At 42.2% G+C, this 19,567-nt stretch overlaps 1 protein-coding gene across 6 annotated transcripts in view; it reads left to right on the top strand.

Annotated features, from left to right (window-relative positions):
- The window catches only part of DNM3 (dynamin 3), a 298,280-nt gene that overhangs the window by 105,186 nt on the left and 173,527 nt on the right, over positions 1-19,567 (top strand). For 5 of the 6 annotated variants that reach the window (XR_013636160.1, XM_073356327.1, XM_078854045.1 and 2 more), the window contains exons 13-14: positions 8,878-8,926; positions 10,909-10,938. Coding sequence is in view for 5 of the 6 variants with exons in the window: in XM_073356327.1 (XP_073212428.1) it covers positions 8,878-8,926; positions 10,909-10,938 (79 nt within the window). In the remaining variant the exon portion in view is untranslated. The remainder of the gene's footprint in view (positions 1-8,877; positions 8,927-10,908; positions 10,939-19,567) is intronic. The other variant, XM_078854046.1, reaches the window with a different exon arrangement.

Below are 19,567 nucleotides of genomic sequence, written 5' to 3'. Positions count from 1 at the left end.
AGTTGTGTTTTTTTCTCTTAAAGTTACCCGCCCCCTATATATATGAAAGGAAATAAACTCACAATTGTTTAAAAAACGTTCTTTATTATTTGTTGCACAAAACATTGAGAGAAATCAGAAGCTAGACAGGGGGAGGATATTGGGTTAGGGGGTGGAGGAGGAGGGAAGGACAAGTCCAGAAACCAAATCAAAATTTCAGATATGCCAGCTTTCTGCTGCTTGTGTAGTCCTCTCGGGTTGACTGTGTGGTACCCATAGCCAACCCCCCTCCCCATGTTCTTGGGCATCTGGGTGAGGAGGCTATGGAACTTGGGGAGGAGGGAGGGCGGTTATACAGGGGCTGCAGCAGCAGTCTGTGATCTTGCTGCCTTTCCTGCATTAGATCCACCATACAGCGGAGCATGTCGGTTTGCTTCCCCATGAGCTTGACCATAGCATCCTGCCTGCTCTCATCGTGCGTGTCCCTCCTCTTTGTATTTATGTAACACTTTTTACGCGACTCTGCAATTGTTTCCCTCCATGCATTCAGCTGGGCCTTATCAGTGTGGGAGGACTGCATGAGCTTGGCGAACATGTCGTCCCAAGTTCGTTCTTCCGCCTTCTAATCTGGACCAGCTTCTGGGACGGAGTAGATAGGGGCCGCGTTGAAACATTTGCACCTGCGGGAGGAGAAAAAGTGAGGGTAGTATTTTAAAAGATACATTTTAGAGAACAAAGGGGACACTCTTTCTCAGTGAAACAGGCAATTCATAGTACGCAGCACATGTTTTCTGTACAAGGTCGCATTTTGCCTCTTATACTGAAGTGCCTGCCACTTTGGTGTGAGTAAGCCACCACATGCAGCCGGGCAACAGAATTCAGTGTGGAGGCAGCCACGGTAAGCCCTCGGGGTACGCGGGGTTCTGCTTCTTCCGCATTCATTTCAATGCTTTCAAACTGCCGGGCCCCCTTTCCCATAGCAAGCAATGTCTGGTGGGTTTGCCATATAAAGGAGGGCCTGCGGGCTCTCTGGGATGATCGCTTCACACAACACCCTCCCCCCCCACACACACACCCACCGCGTGGCTCCGATGATGCTCTGAGCAGGGATGAGCCCTTTAAACTAAACGCGAACAGCCCAGCTCAGCTGGGGTCCCCCTCCCCCCACACCGCATGGCTCCGACCAAGCTCTCACTCACCAGAAGTGCCTTCTCCAGGGTCATGGTCCGGGAGCCTGCCTTGGGAGTAGGGGGAGGCTATTGGCTTCAGCGTTAAGCATAGTTCCTAGCTAGGGGGGAAAACGGATTTCCCACTTGCCGCCTGTGCACTGTCCTCCTCCTCCTCCTCTTCAGCCTCCAAAAACTCATCCTCCTTGCTCCTTACTACCCCCCCCCCCCTTTGCAGGTGTCCACGGACAGTGGTGGGGTAGTGGTGATGTCACCCCCCATAATTGCATGCAGCTCATGGTAGAAGCGCCATGTATGGGGCTCTGACCTAGAGCACCCGTTCGCCTCCCTGGCTTTTTGGCATGCTTGCCTGAGCTTGATTTTTGTACGACACTGCTCTGTGTCTCTGGAGTAGCCTCTTTCTGTAATGGCCATGGAGACTTTAGCGTATGTATTTGCTTTTCTTTTTTTGGAACGTAGTTCTGCCATAACAGATTCATCTCCCCAACATGCGATGACATCCAGTATCTCCCGTTTGGACCATGCTGGAGCTCATCTGTGATGGTGGACTCTGCATGGTCGCCTGTCATGGTGGACTATGCTGATGGTCACCTATGCTGATAGTGACCAAACAGGAAATTCAAAAGTTCACGGGGCTTTTACTGCCTACCTGGCTAGTGCATCGGAGTTGAGTGTGTTGTCCAGAGCGGTCACAAGGGATCATTCTGGGATAACTCCCGGAGGCCAATAACATCGAATTGTGTCCACAGTACCTGTAACCCGGAACTGTGATCTCGATTTTAGCTCTACTCTACTTGCTGAGGTGGAGTACAGAAATCGGATTAAAGAACCCTCTAAATTGAAAAAACTGGTTTGGTCATGTGGACGGAATCAGTTTTATTTCGAAGTAACTTGGCTAATTCCAAAATAACCGTGTACTGTAGACCATGCCTGAGCCATTAGTGATTATCTTCAAAAAGTCATGGAAGATGGGAGAGATTCCAGAGGACTGGAAAAGGGCAAATATAGTGCCAATCTATAAAAAGGGGAATAAGGACAACCTAGGGAATTGCAGACCAGTCAACTTAACTTCACTAGCAGGAAAGATAATGGAGCAAATAATTAAGCTATGAATTTGCAGACACCTAGAAGGTAATAAAGTGATAAGTAACAGTCAGTATGGACTTGTTAAGAATAAATTGTGTCAAACCAACCTAATAGCTTTCTTTGACAGGGTAAGAAGCCTCGTGGATGGGGGGAAGCTATGGATGTGGTATATCTTGACTTTAGTAAGGCATTTGGTACTGTCTCGCATAACCTTCTCATAAACAAACTAGGGAAATACAGCATAGAAGGAGCTACTATAAGGTGGGTGCATAACTGGTTGGAAAACTATTCCTGGAGAGAAATTATCTGTGGTTCACAGTCAACCTACAAGGGTATATAAATGGGGTCCTGCAGGGATCAGTTCTGGGTCCAGTTCTGTTCAATATCTTCATCAGTGATTTAAGTAATGACATAAAGAGTACACTTATAAAATTTGCAGACAATACCAAGCTGGGAGGGGGTTGCAAGTGCTTGAAGGATAGGATTAAAATTCAAAATGATCTGGACAAACTGGAGAAATGGTCTGAAGTAAATAGGAAGAAATTCAATGAAGACAAAAGCAAAGTACTCCACTTAAGAAGGAACAATCAGTTGCACACCTTAAAAAATGGGAAATTTACAGCTTAGGAAGGAGTACTGCGGAAAGGGATCTGGGGGTCATACTGGATCACAAGCTAAATATGAGTGAACAGAGTAACATTATTGCAAACAAAATCAAACATCATTCTGGGATCTATTAGCGCAGTGGTCACCAACTAGTCGATCGTGATCAACTGGTTGATCCTGGAAACTCTCCCAGTTGATCGCGCTCTCTGGTGGCATAGCGGGGCTGCCGCTAAGGCAGGCTCCCTGCCTGCACCGGCCCCATGCTGCTCCCAGAAGCAGCCAGCATGCCCCCGCGGCCCTGGGAAGCATTGACCCCTGCAGTTCCCATTGGCCAGCAACGGAGAACTGTGGCCAATGGGAGCTGCGGGGGCAGTGCCTGCAGAGTGGGTCAGCACGTGGAGCCACGTGTCTTCCCCGCCCCTCACCCCCGAGGGGCACAGGGGCGCATTGGTCCCTTCCAGGAGCGGCATGGGGCCAGGGCAGGCAGAGAGCCTGCCTTAGCCCTGCTGCGTCATTGCCTGGATGCTGCCCGAGGTAAGCGCCACCCAGCGGGAGCCCGCACCCCAACCCCTCTTCCAGAGCCAGCACCCCATAGCCCCTCCTGCACCCCAAGTCCCTGTCCCAGGCTCAGCCTGGAGCCCCCTCCCACACTGCAAACCTCTTGGCTCCAGCCAGGAGCCCACCCCCACTCCAGAACACCAACTCCCTTCCCTAGCCCTGTGAAATTGAGTGAGGGTGGGGGAGAGAGAGCGGCGGGGGGAGATGGAGTGAGTGGGGCAGGGTTTTGGGGAAGGGGTGGGGCCTTGGGGAAGGGGAAGGATAGATCCTGGGTTGCCCTTAAATTCAAAAAGTGATCTTGGGTGTAAAAAGGTTGGAGACCACTGTTTTAGTAGGAGTGTTGAAAGCAAGACACAAAGTAATTCTTCCTCTCTACTCTGCAGATTAGGTCTCAACTGGAGTATTGTGTCCAGATCTGGGTGCCACATTTCAGGAAAGATGTTGACAAAGTGGTGAAATCCAGAGAAGAGCAACAAAAATGATTAACGGCCTAGAAAACATGACCAGTGAGGGAAGATGGAAAAAATTGGGTTTGTTTAGTCTGAAGAAGAGAAGACAGAGGGGGGACATAAGTTTTCAAGTACACAAAAGGTTGTTACAAGGAGGAGGAAGAAAAATTGTTCTCTTTAACCTCTGAGGATAGGACAAGAAGCAATGGGGTTAAATTGCAGCAAGGGTGGTTTAGGCTGGACATTAGGAAAAACTTCCTAACTGTCAGGGTGGTTAAGCACTGGAATAAATTGCCTAGGGAGGGTTGTGGAATCTCTGTCACTGGAGATTTTTAAGAGCAGGTTAGACAAACACCTCTCAAGGAAGGTCTAGATAATACTTAGTCCTGCCATGAGTGCAGGGGACTGAACTAGATGACCTCTTGAGGTCCCTTCCAGTCCTATTATTCTATGATATCTTTCTAGAACGGGTTCACAACCTTTCTGAAAAACAAATTACCAGTGTTCTGTACATTATTCTAGCATTATTGCTTAGATCAGATCTTGAGATGAATCCAATCTGGCTTTTCAGTGTTACACAATATATTCCTGGAACTAGGGTGCCCATCTCCCTCCCCAAGAGTTTTATTTCTTTTGGGTTGCCCCTGGATTTCCTTTACCCTCTGCTGTATTTTGTGGGGATATTACCTATCCATATATTAAACAAAGGAAATGGTTACTTCTCAGGCCTATGTTCACCCAGTTTGTTTTTCACAGCATATTGTAGTCTTGCTTTTTTTCTTATAAACGTTGCAGAGAATTACTGATGTTCAGTTGTTACCCTTGGAAGAGGTATGTTTTAATGGAATACTACTCATCCACCCTTTTCTCCACAAAGATATGAAGGTTTGGAACCTCTGCTTCTTATTCTCTTTCACTGATTATCTTTAAAGGGATATTTTTATCCCCAACTGGAAATAAATGGATTGTTAGATCACTGGGAAAAACCTAAGTACCTGTGCCAGGGGTGGCTCAAAGTACACCTCAATGAGTCCAGTGACTTAGAACTTTGAGTTGTGATAGTAGCTTCAAAACCCATTTTCTGGTATATATAGACCTGAAAATGGCAATACACTTATATTTTTTGATAAGTGCAATTGTCAGTAAGCATCTCTACTGTCAGAAATTATTAAGGAGACAAGAAGGATCTTAACTATAGAAGTCTAAATGCAGTTTTTGCAAAATCTAAGCTTTCCAGACTATACTTTACCATGATGCACCCTGGCCTCCCCTCTAATGGAGTCTCATGGTCAATCATGGGAATTATAGGACTATGGTACATTGCAGGAGATGTAGTTTGGCCAGGGTGACTGGCCCACAGGGAAGAATCAGAGCAATGGGATACCACTATTCCTTAAGCAGATGCAGGTTAACGTCAAATTAACTTCAAATGAAACATTTTGGACTGGGAATGTCAAAACTCTTCTTTTCAGTTAATGTCAGAATGAATCATTTCAGAACCAAAATCTTCTGAAAACTTTGAGGAAAAATTTTGATATTTTGATGTAAAGTCTTTATTTGGGAGGAAAACAAATGGTGAAATATTGGAATTTACTGCAGGATAGAAATTCTGATTTGCTCAGCTCTAACCCATATCTATCTAATCTCTCCGAACACCGCCATATATATTGATTTCTTCAGTGAACAATATTTTTTAATCTAGGTAAACAAAAAGCCAGTCACTGTGCTTAAGAAAGAGTAGCTGTTGGAACTATTAATAATATTTCTCATTAATATGGGAAACCACCAGGCACTAATTTAACCATAAATTCCTCTAAGTCCAAAGGCCAAATAGTATTTTATACAGTTGCTCTAAACATGCTTAACAGCCTAAAAATAAGCAGTCACTACACCTGAACATTTTCAGCATTTGATCAAGATGCTTCCAAACGGGCAAAACCCAGTGGTGCTTTAGACTCATCTTGGTCAGCTCCAACCTGGTCAGGCAGGTATTAGCAATGAACCCTTTAAGAGTTTGCAAACAGCGGTGAAGTCATTGCCAATGACTGACTTCAACTAAAAACCCATCTGAGACGATTCACCCTTCTTTTTAGTATTAATCCAGATAAGATTTCCAATCTCCTTTCTTCCAAAGGCCTCCTATCTCTTCTCCTTCTTGCTGACTAACAGAACACTGGGAAGGTTTGTGCTTGTTTCTTTTAAGACCATTTTTTTTGTCGTGTTACCACAGCTCTTTATTTTATTTGTTACTTTTTGAACCATACATCCTGCCCCCACTGCAAGTAATAGGTAATACTACTCATGTCACGGTTCCTCCCCCACTCTGAACTCTAGGGTACAGATGTGGGGACCTGCATGAAAAAAAAAACCTCCTAAGCTTATCTTTACCAGCTTAGGTCAAAACTTCCCCAAGGTACAAAATATTACCCCCGTTATCCTTGGACTGGCCGCTACCACCACCAAACTAATACTGGTTACTGAGGAAGAGCTGTTTGGACGCGTCCTTCCCCCCAAAATACTTCCCAAAACCTTGCACCCCACTTCCTGGACAAGGTTTGGTAAAAAGCCTCACCAATTTGCCTAGGTGACTACAGACCCAGACCCTTGGATCTTAAGAACAATGAACAATCCTCCCAACACTTGCACCCCCCCTTTCCTGGGAAATGTTGGATAAAAAGCCTCACCAATTTGCATAGGTGACCACAGACCCAAACCCTTGGATCTGAGAACAATGAAAAAGCATTCAGTGTTTTACAAGAAGACTTTTAATAAAAAATAGAAGTAAATAGAAATAAAGAAATCCCCCCTGTAAAATCAGGATGGTAGATATCTTACAGGGTAATTAGATTCAAAACCATAGAGAACCCCTCTAGGCAAAACCTTAAGTTACAAAAAAGATACACAGACAGAAATAGTTATTCTATTCAGCACAATTCTTTTCTCAGCCATTTAAAGAAATCATAATCTAACACATACCTAGCTAGATTACTTACTAAAAGTTCTAAGACTCCATTCCTGTTCTGTCCCCGGCCAAGACGACTACAGACAGACACAGACCCTTTGTTTCTCTCCCTCCTCCCAGCTTTTGAAAGTATCTTGTCTCCTCATTGGTCATTTTGGTCAGGTGCCAGTGAGGTTACCTTTAGCTTCTTAACCCTTTACAGGTGAGAGGCGCTTTCCCCTGGCCAGGAGGGATTTCAAAGGGGTTTACCCTTCCCTTTATATTTATGACAACTCATTAGTCTCATGGCTTTCTTTTATTTGCTGATTGGGGCCTTTTCCTTACTAGCCGCAAACTATAAATCAGACATTATTTTCTTAACTTTAGGGAATGTTATGAAATTAAAAGAATTAGAGTGGCTCTTCTTTTTTAATGTGATGTTGGTTTCCTATTTAATTATCTTTTACAAGCAAATAGGAAAGTTTCATGTAAAAGTGAAGATGGAATGATATTTCCTAGTGCAAATTTATATGGGTGCTACTGAGACAGTAACTCAGAACCTATTTTGTCTGTGATGGGTTAACTTCATATTTTGTGTGTGTACAATATTAACCATCATTTATGCTTGATGAATACAATAAAGGAGGCACTATGACTAACCAAACATCAACACGTCTCCAGGTATCTGGGTTATTGACTAGCGGCCCAGTTCTGCAAACATGCATGTGAGTAATGTTACTTGTGAGTAGGCCCACTGAAAACAAGTGGACTATTAACTTGAGTAAAGTGTTTGCAGGATCAGTGCATAGGGGCTTAACTAGGGTGGCCAGTTGCCTGGTTTTTTACCAGAAAGTCCAGTTGAAAAGGGGACCTGATGGTGCCCAGTCAGATCTCCTGACCAGACTCCCAACATCTGGTCACTGCAAGCAGGGGAGGCGATGAGTCATCACCTGTTCCAGCCCCTACTCAGCCAGGGCCACCCCCTACCTGCATTGGGGTCAGGAGAAAGGGGCAGGGCAGAAGCAGGGCCTGTGGGGAAGGGGCAGGTCAGGGGTGAGGCCTGGGGGAAGGGGTGGCACAGGGGAGGTTCCAGCACTCCTGCTGGAGTGTCTGGTTTTTAAATATTACAAAGTTGGCAAGCTTAAGCTCAACTCTTCAGCCAATCTGTGGAATGGCCATTCTGCACCAACAAGCTGCAGAATCAGGCCACTTATCTGGGATCAAAACAGATATTGCCTGGAATTAACTTACTCATGTCTATTCTCCTTCCTACTTTCAAAGCAGTGGTTGTGGCAGATCTGCAATATATATTAATGTTTGTTGAAAAGGGACAAATTAATTTAATCCTGAAGCCTCCAAACAAAACTTGCTGCCACTGTATCGTGCAATATAAATGCCTTTAGAATTAAATTTGTAGCTATCATGACTTGTGCATTTTTGTGAGAGAGGAGAGTTTCATTTCAGTAATGGGATTAGCAAAATTCAGAAACTGAGCAAAACTTATTTTAAACTATGCTGCATTGCTGTAAGATTCCAGCTTTTTAACCACCTTTTGTGATGGTTTAATCCCTCATTTTATATTTACATCCCCAAAGTACATATAAAAATTAGAATAATATCCAAAACGAGCTGCTAGGCTAGGCCTTTAGAGAACCTATGGGGTGTGGGAGGATTTTGCTGCAATGTTCTAAAGAACTAAAGTGACTCATTTTTTCTTGCCCCTTTTTAATATTTATATTGCCTAAGATTTCATGTGTGCACAGATGAGCCATAACTTTTTTTGTCTTTAGTAACCTCATCAGACATGTAAGTCAACACAAAGGGTTATTTACTATGGTAGTGCAATGTACATTACAGAGGAGGTGATTAATAAGAATCTGTGCTGATCTGTTTTCTGTAAATAGAAGTTTACATGAACTGAGTTTGCTTGTGAATTTGAGGCTGAATTGTGTTTCTTTTTAACCTCAGATTCTGGGCTCATAAATTTTTATATTTTGTTGTTTCCAAAGCATGCTGCTCAAGGACTCATCTTAAATTTCCTCAATGTAACTTTTCTCTTTGCTTTTCTTAGTGCCCAACAACGAAGCAGTCAGGTTAACAAAAGTGCAGTTGGAACTCAGGTAGGCATCTGATAAGAGAATGGATAATTGCATGTATAAGTGAACTTCAGTTGTTGATTTTATGGGCTGTATCTTTTATTTTTTGCTGTAAATTTATAAGTTTCCAGTTTTGCTTGATACATAATATAAAATGCATCTTTTTTTACTTGCTTTACTTAAGTTTTCAGAACCAGCTGACATCTTCATTAGGGTTGTCAGCTATAACTTTTAATAATTTTGCTGCTAACTGGACTGCTCTTCAGTGTTTCCTCCTTGATGCCCTTAAGTACCCAGAATTTTTTCCTGTGTTGTCCCTAAATATTTAGTTTTCATTAAGCTCAAACTTGTGAATGATTTCAAAGACCAATACCATGTGAGTACTTGTTTTATACCTGCTCTCAGTTGTATAATAGTTTACTAGTTCACACATGTGCACAGCTTGATAACACAGTGAAGGGACAGGTCGGTATGCAAAAGCAGGCTTGTCTTTACCTCTGCTGAAAATTTTCAGTTGACTTCGTAAAAATGTTGATTACATACCACAGTCTCGTTTTGAAGAAACAAAGCTGATTGGTGGTCTCAGACTAATAGCACTCTTGCTGAGATGGCATTAACTAAATTAGATGGCTGTTTCTTTTTATGTATAGTACATGCTTGCAAGATGCTTATACTATGAAGAAGTGCTGTCACCCTCAACTTCCACTGCAAGTTAAGGGTGCTCAGCACTTTATAGGATCAATTTCTGTTTTCTTTTTAAGTTAAAACACTAAGGATGATTGATATAATCAGCCTTAATATATATTCTTGTATATTTCTAAGGTTCCACAGAGTGTTTGTCTTTTAAGCAAAACATATAAAAAAAACATCATGGTATCTCAGTGTTCATTTGTGATGGTTTCAATTTTGGATAGTCAAAATAAAATGAAGTCAACTTCCTTTAATCTGGGTTATTTGCTTGCATGTTGTTCTCGCATCTAATTGCTCCTGCATTAAACATTACAATGAAAAGTTAAAAGCAAAGATTTTTCAAAAGGGACCAATATTGACGGGTGCCTCCGTTTTTGGATGGTGATTTTGAGATGCTTTAAAGGAGCTTTACTTGCAGAAGGCAAGTACTCAGCTCTTTCTGAAAATCAGACCTCTTTAAAGTGTCTCACGTTGAGTGCCCAAAATAACAAGCACCAAAAATCACTACTCATTTTTGAAATGTTGGCCAAAATAGTCCATTAGCTTCTGGAAAGTTTGGAAGCAATGATACCTCCAGAGCTTGACCCTCTTCTATGTGTTTTGGAGTTACATGCCAGGTAGGATTAAAAACAAAACAAAACTGAAAGGTCTAATGGCTGAAACGGCTCCAAAGACCCTCCAAAGAGAGAGACTTCCGTCTCCGATAACTATGCAGGAACACATGTCAAACGCTAAGGCTGTGTCTACACTACACCGCTTTTAGTGACATGACTTTGTCGCTAGAACCGTGCTACTAAAAGTCACGCAGTGTGGCCGCTGTTTTTCAGCTCTCCGGCTGACAAAAAACTTCCACCCCCAAAGAGTGGGGTTAGCTTTGTCGGTATGAGAGCACCATCGGCAAAACTTTTGTCTTTTGGGAGTGTATTTTTTTTGACATCTCTGAAAGACAAAAGTTTTGTTGTTCAATTGCCAGTGTAGACAAAGCCATAATCATATCTGCTTTGGGGTTGTCTTATAGAAGGAAAACCACCCAATTCTGTTATGTCCTAGAAATATACAAATTGGAGTAACTATTCCTGAGTCCGAGTGACTGTATTTTGTCTCTCAAAATAACAAAACAAAACAGCAAAACCCCACAAAATTTTGGCTTTAAAAGAAAAAGCTCAAAATTGGTAACTTGGTAAAAAGACTTTGCTGAACCTTACTTATTTCGGAGATAAGACAAAACAAAAGTTTTTTTGATTTACCTTAATTGTTTGGAAGTGAGAAGAGCTTGACAAAATGACTTCTGAATTGATAATTCTTTGCTATTTCAGGGAGCCAATCTACCGCCTTCACGGCAAATTGTACGAGCTAAGTTTTGTAAGCTTTATTGTTGCTTTTTCATTTAGCTTCTCAAAGGGCAAAGTTTGTCTCTAACTCATTAGTTTAATTAATGCTAGCTACTAAATTTTTTTTACCTTGAAACTGTTTCACATTTAACACCTTCTCAATGAAATGTAATTGCAGTTCATCCCTTCATTGCCACTAACCTGCTGTGACTTACAAGTCCGAACTAGTACAACTTAAAAAGTGTTGTTAAGCTTTCAACCAAATCTATGTTTAAGCTTACTTCATTAAATTGACTTAAAATGAACTAAACTTACTAATGAACAATGTCCTTTTAAACTATATCATTGGAAAAATTGGATATTTCTTATTTGATGTTTATAGTATATGGAGGCTCTGCCTCTTGAAAGGTAGGTGAATTATAGTACGGGAAATATCAATTATTGCTTAAATGGATGTACTGTTTACAAATGCCTTCTGTCACAACTCATAAAGTCCTTTCCAACAAGCACAATTCAAAGAAAAAATTATACAATTTTTTAACCACTACAGCTTTCATAGCATTTTTTTCATAGCAGTAGGAGGATCAGTGTGTCACAGTATAGATTTTTACTTTATCAGTTTTTCCACCAAATATTAGGTGAATACATTTTACATTATTAATCGTAAGTTATTTTCTAAACATTTAGGAGTTAATTCTATAACAAGCCACTCTTCCAATTCAGTGACAGGTGGATATAAGTGGTAAAAGTCGATTGTGCTGTTTGGTGCCATATGACATGTACTTTGATAAGACCTGTATAATGAAAATGGATATATTTAATTCCAGTTTGTCATTATATTGCCAAATTACACCAATAACCATTATAAACTGAGTTAAAATAAATATGATATTCAGTTTTGAGTAAGGCAACAGGGCATAAACAAAACTGACTCTAATAGCAGTTGGAAAGATCATTAAACTAATCCAGACTGGTACTGGGGTTTCCTACTTGATTGTAATATGCTTTGAATAATGATAATATAGAGAATTATTTCACATATCAGAAATACAGACATCTTTTTTGTGAAAAATGCATAATACCCAGTTCTGTGAAGTATAGTTTTGCTCATTTTCCCCTCTATTAATTTATCTTCTTGTGCTTAATCTTTGGCTTTTTTTTTTTTTTTTTTTTTTTTGCTACCGCCTGAGGTTTTGACCTGACTCAACAAGGTTTCTTTCTAAGCCACAGGTTAGTCTGTCTTCCCATCTGCATAAAATAATCAGTGTAACACTTTGTTTTACATAGTGCTTCTAGCAAGATCTGGGCCATGAAGACTGACCAACTCTTAACTGTATATTTTGTGTGGTGAGATTTGTGGTTTTTGTCACCATCACTAAACTTGTGTTTTAAACATTGTCATTTTAATGTAAAAATCTATTTTAAAATAGAACAAAACGTAAGATACTTTCAGTGGCAAAATCCAATATTGCTCCATATGGAGTAACCATTACAGTTGGAGAAGGTCATCTGAATCTTGGATCCAAAATTGTTGTCCAAGTTATTTTTAGACAATTTGGATGTAATAATTTGGTCCTATTTCTATAATGAGCCCAAACCAGAAACTCACATGAGACATGATGGAAGATATGTTGAATATTTTGACCCTTGCCCTCTACTAATTAAAGCAGGGAAATTACACTAGGACAAGTCAATATTGCTACTGTTTTCTGAATCAACTGCAAAGGACCTGTTGCATCCAAGTCATTCACTAGTTCTGTTTTCCATCCTTGGAAGCTGACCTGATTTCCTCCAAGATATTATTCCCTACTGGCCTATAGTGTGAGCGAACTTTTCACATTTGACCTAAGAAACAAATCCATTGTGGTGTTGCCTTACCCCTGGTTTGTTATAATTCGTACCCCAATTTGACAGTGCTGATGTGACACAATTTTGTACTGCAAGTATTGGGAGCTAAAGCAGCAGTGTTAGGAGTTACAATGCAACTAACATTGTTTCAGTGGAACTATTGTGTAGTTACTTGTTTAAATAATGGCTAACTCAGCAAATAACTCCTGTTTATGCCTGTCTTGTTACAGTGCCTAACCTTCAGATTTGTACACACTTCTTTTCCCTGACTTTCCCAGCCAGTTCAAATGACAGTCAGTCTTAAAATGACCTCTCAAACATTACTTTTGAAAAGTGGCTAGCACAGCTGTTCACGCTTATTTAATACTTAGTCATAGTATATTTTGTTCTACTTTATTAATCAGAAATCTCTTAAATGATGCAAGGAACTGTAAAGTTGTGAAGCAGTTCACAAAAATCTGTCCTTTGTCCATCAGATCCTGCTTTCCTGTTTACCAGTGTGAAATGGCGGAGAGGGAAGAGAGCAGATATGATTTGTTTTTGTGCAGCTGAAACTATCTGCAAAATGACTTCCTTCTGATTTGTGTACACACACACACAGTCAGTCTCGCTCTCGCTCTCTCTCTCTCTCATATCCGCCCCCCAAATTTTTTCATTTTTCAGACACCAAGTTTATCTATCAGAATCCTGAAGGAAGGAACTGTGTCATCCTTCATTCATCCTGTCCACACAATCCAGCTGCTAGTCAGAATATTGTCTCCACTCACTTCTGGCATGGCTTATGTTTCTCACCTTCCTGATGATCATAACTCATGTCACTCATATCCGGTACATGCAGAGTGGAATTTGGCATTATGATTTTAAAAAAAATATTCCTTGCAATATTTGCAACCCAAACACAAAAGTGAAATGATGGTGTAACTGGCGCCCGACAGTGACACCTCCTCGTGGCTCATCTGGGGAATTAGCTTGCCTCTGTCCGCACCCTGTCCTGCAGTTACTCAGCTGGTTGCCTCAGTCACTCGCTCTGTGGTCCTTCTCTCGCTGGTCAGGAGCTTCAGTGCCTCCTCTTCGTGATTTAGCCTTCTAACCAAGTCATAGTTGTCCTGCCCTTCCGGGGTCTCACCAAAGTGTCTCTCCACACAGGCTCAGGCAGCCTCCCTATCACGGTGCTAACTGCACCTCTGCCACAGTGGCTTGTAGCAGAACCCAGGCCTGCCCTCTACTCCAGGTTCCAATCTAGGGGTCCTTGAACCAGCAATTCACATCTGTTCTCCCAGCCCTTATTGTTTCTTCCCTACACTCCTGTGACAGACTCCTACTCTCCCCCCTTGTATCAGAGGGTGTGACTGCAGGCTTCCTCACATGTAGCCCTCCCCGCCCCCACTGTTACCGGCTCCAGGCTTTATAGAAGTCCTGCCTCTTTCTATCCAGGTGAGCTTTATTCACAATTAAGCCTCACTGTCCCAGCTCCCCTTCAGGTGCAGCGGATTGCTAGTTGGCCTCTCTTGCCTATATTAACCCCTCTAGGGCTAGTGTGGGGTGAATGTCCCATCACAGGCGTCTGAACAATAATGGAAATAATTACTCTCTTTTGTCACTATCCAAGTCGAGAGTAGTGCAAAATGTAAACAGCACAATGGTTAAAACTAAACTGGATTATTAAAATGGAAATGTTTTTGTTTTAAATGCCTTATCTGTTTTACAGGCAAGGAAATTTATTTTTAAAAAGTTGCTTGATTTTCAGAGGTGAAATCAATGGGAGACTAGTGGGAGTTCAGCACCTCCTGAAAACCAGGACAGGAATACTTAACCAGATAGTGTTCCTTTGAGTACATGGCATTGTCTGAGCCCTTATCACACAACGTTGCTTGATCCTGAATGTATTGAAATTCTATTGATTTGCTGTAGTTCTGTATATAAAATGTGCCCATGTGAAGTTCTAGGAACCTGTACAATTCACTGAAAATAACTTGCAACCTCACGCTCACTCCCCAGCCATCAATCAGCACACCTCTAGATTCCCTTCCCTCCTGTAACATCCACCATAAGTCTCCAGTTGCTTGATATTTTGGTCTGCTGCTCCTTTGCAGATTTCAGTATGTTTAGGGAGTGTAGTGCTCTATTTTAATGGGGACGTGCGTGTTGGTCGATTAGTGGAAATTCAGCAACATTCCTTGAAAAACACACAGGCTGAGGGTATTGCCTCAATCCGGTGTCCTGCCACTGACACAACCCAGTGCTTTGTGGGAATGGCAGCTGGATCCAATCTCCCACAAGCAGGATTCTTTGAGGAAACAGCTGGCAGCTTCATTCCTCTACTGGATAGACCTAATGGGGGAGTGACTGACAGTAGTATCAGCAAGCCAGCTTGCTTTTGTATTCACCCACTGGCGGTTGTATATCTGTGAGGCTCTGTCAGCAGAGTTGCCGGGATCACAGAAGGGTCCTCTGCTGGGAGCCACATTATGGGGAGTTCCTTCCTGGCCAGCAAAGAAAGTTGTTAAAGTGTTTCTTAGGCTTAAATAAATGCTTAAAAATAGCCCATACTGAGCCCTCAGCTAGAATGCGTGTTTTCCTGAGTTGCAGAAAAAAAGTGACTGTTTCATTATTGGTTTTATAAAATGTTCAGAACAAAGGAAAGTATTCTAGTATCCCAATGCACAGTATGCTACCTTCCTTCCCTTTTTAAGTGTTCATCAACTTCAGATACACGGAAACTGCACTTAGCTATTCATCTGTGAATCCCTTCTTGCACCCAACTGTTCATTTCTAGAGTGGCAACTCCCTCTCTGAATCTTTTCCGGCTCCCTGTCCCAAACCAACTTTAACTATAGCATCAGTCTGGCTGCCTTTCTGCTGCTTCCCATTTCGTGCCTTGCTCTCTACTGAGCATGGGAATATTTTAAATTACAAGCATTGTGGTGCAGTTGAAAGGAATCCAGTCACTTGGCTTCCCCATACCTCAGTTTCTTTCTTTGTAAAATGCAAGGAATACCTTCTTCACACAGTTGTTGTGAAGCATTTGCGGGGTGCTTTGGGGCATTCAGTGGCTGCTGTGTAACTGTCATTGTCCCTATTAGGAGGCTATGTTAAACTTGTGCGGCGGGGGGGGGGGGGGAAATCATAACTTCCTGACTCATATGTCTAAAACGTGCACCACGCCACAGCATTCCTTTAATTTTGCTTTGTTTAATTATATTATTGCGGTTCTATGGCACTGTACTCTTCATAAGTTGTTTGAAGGCTGATAAATATGTCTGGATAGGCAAAATGGTTGTTTCTGGTTAGAGATTGTGTACTGGAAGGGTATCCATACACTTTGCTAGATATCGTAACATACATCTTAAAAGGATCTGATGGGTCATTGGACTGATGTTGTGATGCCTTTCCCAACCTCCTCTCGAACACATTATCTGTACACTACAATATATCAGAGTAAAAACTCCCCCTGTTTGGGGTTTGGTTTGATTAAGATGGAGGTTAACAAGATGACAAACTTCTGCTCAACGCCTGGTGGCTCCCTCCAGACTGATCAGCCCACACCCTAGATTCTCCCTCTAGAGAGCCACTCCTGTTTCTGTTATGTCTTAGGACAGGTCTATACTACGGGGCTAAATTGACCTAAGTTATGCAACTCTAGTTATGTGACTAACATAGCTGGAGTTGATGTACCTTAAGTCGACTTATTGCGCTGTCTACACTGTGCTGGGTCGACAGGAGAAACTCTCCTGTCGACTTACCTTATGCTTCTCGTTCCAGTGGAGTACCGAAGTTGATGGGAGAGCGATCGGCAGTCGATCTCGACCCCCAGTGGACTGATTGCCGTGTGTTGATCCCCCAGTAAGTGGAGATAAGCCCTTAGTATGTTAATGAGTAGGGCCCTAGCAAATTAACGGTCAATTGTGGTAAATTTCACGGTCATAGGATTTTAAAAATCATAAATTTCATGATTTCAGCTATTTAAATCTAAAATTTCTTGGTGTTGTAATTGTAGGGGTCCTGACCCAAAAAGGTGTTGTGGAGGAGTCGCAAGGTTATTGTAGAAGGGGTTGCGATACTGCTACCCTTACTTCTGTACTGCTGGTGGTGGTGATGCTGCCTTCAGAATTGCGCAGCTGAAGAGTGGGAGCCCGGCTCGGTAGGCATAGCTGCTGCCAGCAACAGTGCAGAAGTGAGGATGGCATGGTATGGTATTGCTACGCTTACTTCTGTGATTCTGTTTGCAGAGCTGGGCCCTCAGTCAGCAGCCACCACTCTTCGGCCTCCCAGCTCTGAAGGCAGCAGCACAGAAGGGTGGCATGGTAAAGTATTGGCACTCTTCTGCACTGCTGCTGCTGGTAGGGCACTGCCTTCAGATCTGGGCACCCGGCTAACAGCCACCGCTCTCCAGCCGTCAAGCTCTGAAGGCAGCACAGAAGTAAGGGTGGCAATACTGCAGCCCACCACTAAAATAACCTTGTGACCCCCTGCAACTCCCTTTTGGGTCAGGACCCCCAATTTGAGAAATGCTTGTTTCCCCCATGAAATCTGTGTAATATAGGGTAAAAGCATACACAAGACCAGATTTCCTGTACAGATTTCATGGGGGTAGACCAGATTTCACAGTCTATGACGCTTTTTTCATGGCTGTGAATTTGGTGGGGCCCTATTAATGAGTCACCAACCTCAGTGGGCCGATAGAACCAACTTAATTCTCTCTCTGCAGGTTCAACAGCTGGTAACAGGGTGGGCTGCTTTAAGTGAACATTGCCTGCCTTTTTCAGACTTACAGAGCTCTTCTTCTCTAGACTGCTGGTTTGAGGCCAGGCCTGGTCACTAGTGATTTGAAAACTATTACTGTCTGATTGCTGACCTACCTGAAATTAATTTAGTCTGTGTAGGTCCTCGCTAAGTCAAGGAAGAGAGGGCCAACTTTATTTATTTTCAATGAGACAAAATTAATTAGTCATTTGGGTTATGTGCTTCATTTTTGTTTTTTAGCTAGGAAAAGATAAACATTTTTCCAAGGGAGGTCCAGTCCTTTCCAAGAGAATCAACAGATTTTCCCATTCCTGCCTATTTATTACCCCAGTGTCATTTGTCATAGATTGTCTGCTTAGGGTAGATGCAACTGCTTCTGGTACCCATCAGCACTGCTCAAGAATGACTTGAGATGCTTCTTCCGCGCAGGAGCTGACTTTGTAGTGCTCTGTCCACTCCAGGAAAACCCAGGCATTTGGGTACCATGTTTAGTACCCAGAGCCATGATCTCCCCCATGGAAGTGCATAGTGATGCCACAAGATTGGTCAATCCATTTTTAAGACTAAATATCAGAGCAAAATTGCTACACTCTTTACCACTTAAATAGCGTGGCCAGAGCACCTTATGTGCAGCTGTGTATTGGGTTGTCACATTGCTGGGTTCTGAAGAGTCACCTTTCTCCCTACCAACGCCTATATTCCGCTCCATGTAGAACTTGCAATGGTTTTACTGCATTTTTAGTCCTTCTTTGTTTGTTTGAGGCTATGGTAGGTGCAAAATTTCAGCTTCCCTTCCTGGAACTGGAAGATGTAAATTAACTTTGTGCCACCAATGTTCCACTTTTCTGGCACGTTTTCTAGCTGTGGCTTTGGAGTGAATGGGTTAAAGATATTTTTAGGACTGAGATGTTTGAAAATGCACCTCTAAAAACATTCAGAAGCCATGTTTGCCCATTTGCTTTGCAAAGCAACATCAGCGTTGATCAGGGACTGATAGCATAAGCTTTTCTGCAGTCTCAGCCTTTGGGGAGAGCTGCAACAAAAGGTGCTAAATTTATAGTTGCAGACATTTTTCCACCTTTTGTCAGCAATAACGGGTGGTAGGGCACCTCATCCCCTTTTCAGTTGGCTTTGTTATTAATGAGTACAAGGTATTCTCACTGCGTACATATCAAAGCTATTGGCATTGACAGAGCTTATTATATGTGCCCATTGAGGGAAATATACTTGGAAGTTTCAGACTTTGATTATTGACCATGAAGCAGACTTCGAATTGTTTGTCTCTTGTCTGCTGCTGATGTTGGAGCAGGCTGAGATTGGAAGTCTCTGAGGAGTTTGCCACAGCCCAAGTGCTTATCCATAAAAGTAAGCGGCAACCTCCATTTGATTGCATAACTCCATGCATCTGTAGTAGTCACTAGAAGTATAAGCACTTTTTGAAAAATTTCTCCCAGAGCATTTTCAACCACACTCCCAATCTTTCGTAAGCAAGTAAATGAGATCTTGGGAAGAAATAGTGGAAATTGACATGAGTTCGCAGAGAGATTTGGAAGACTTCATTGTATGGTGTATGTAATGCAGTGAACCCTTTTCCTTTTCCTTTTAAATTCAGACTTGCCCGTTGCCAACTGTGTCCACATATCTATTCAGGGGACACCATCATCGGGCCTGATCACATCAGCCACACTATCAGAAGCTCATTCACCAGCACATCTACCAATGTGATATATGCCATCATGTGCCAGCAATGCCCCTCTGCCATGTACATTGGTCAAACTGGACAGTCTCTACATAAAAGTATAAATGGACACAAATCAGATGTCAAGAATTATAACATTCAAAAACCAGTCGGAGAACACTCCAATCTCTTTGGTCACTCGATTACAGACCTAAAAGTAGCAATTCTTCAACAAAAAAACTTCAAAAACAGACTCCAACGAGACACTGCTGAATTGGAATTAATTTGCAAACTAGATACAATTAACTTAGGCTTGAATAAAGACTGGGAGTGGATGCATCATTACACAAAGTAAAACTATTTCCCCATGTTTAT

The sequence above is a fragment of the Lepidochelys kempii genome, chromosome 8 (genome assembly GCF_965140285.1).
Source record: "Lepidochelys kempii isolate rLepKem1 chromosome 8, rLepKem1.hap1, whole genome shotgun sequence".
NCBI lineage: Eukaryota > Metazoa > Chordata > Testudines > Cheloniidae > Lepidochelys > Lepidochelys kempii.
Note: the sequence above shows the minus strand (reverse complement) of the source record. Positions and strands in the feature narration are given on the sequence as shown.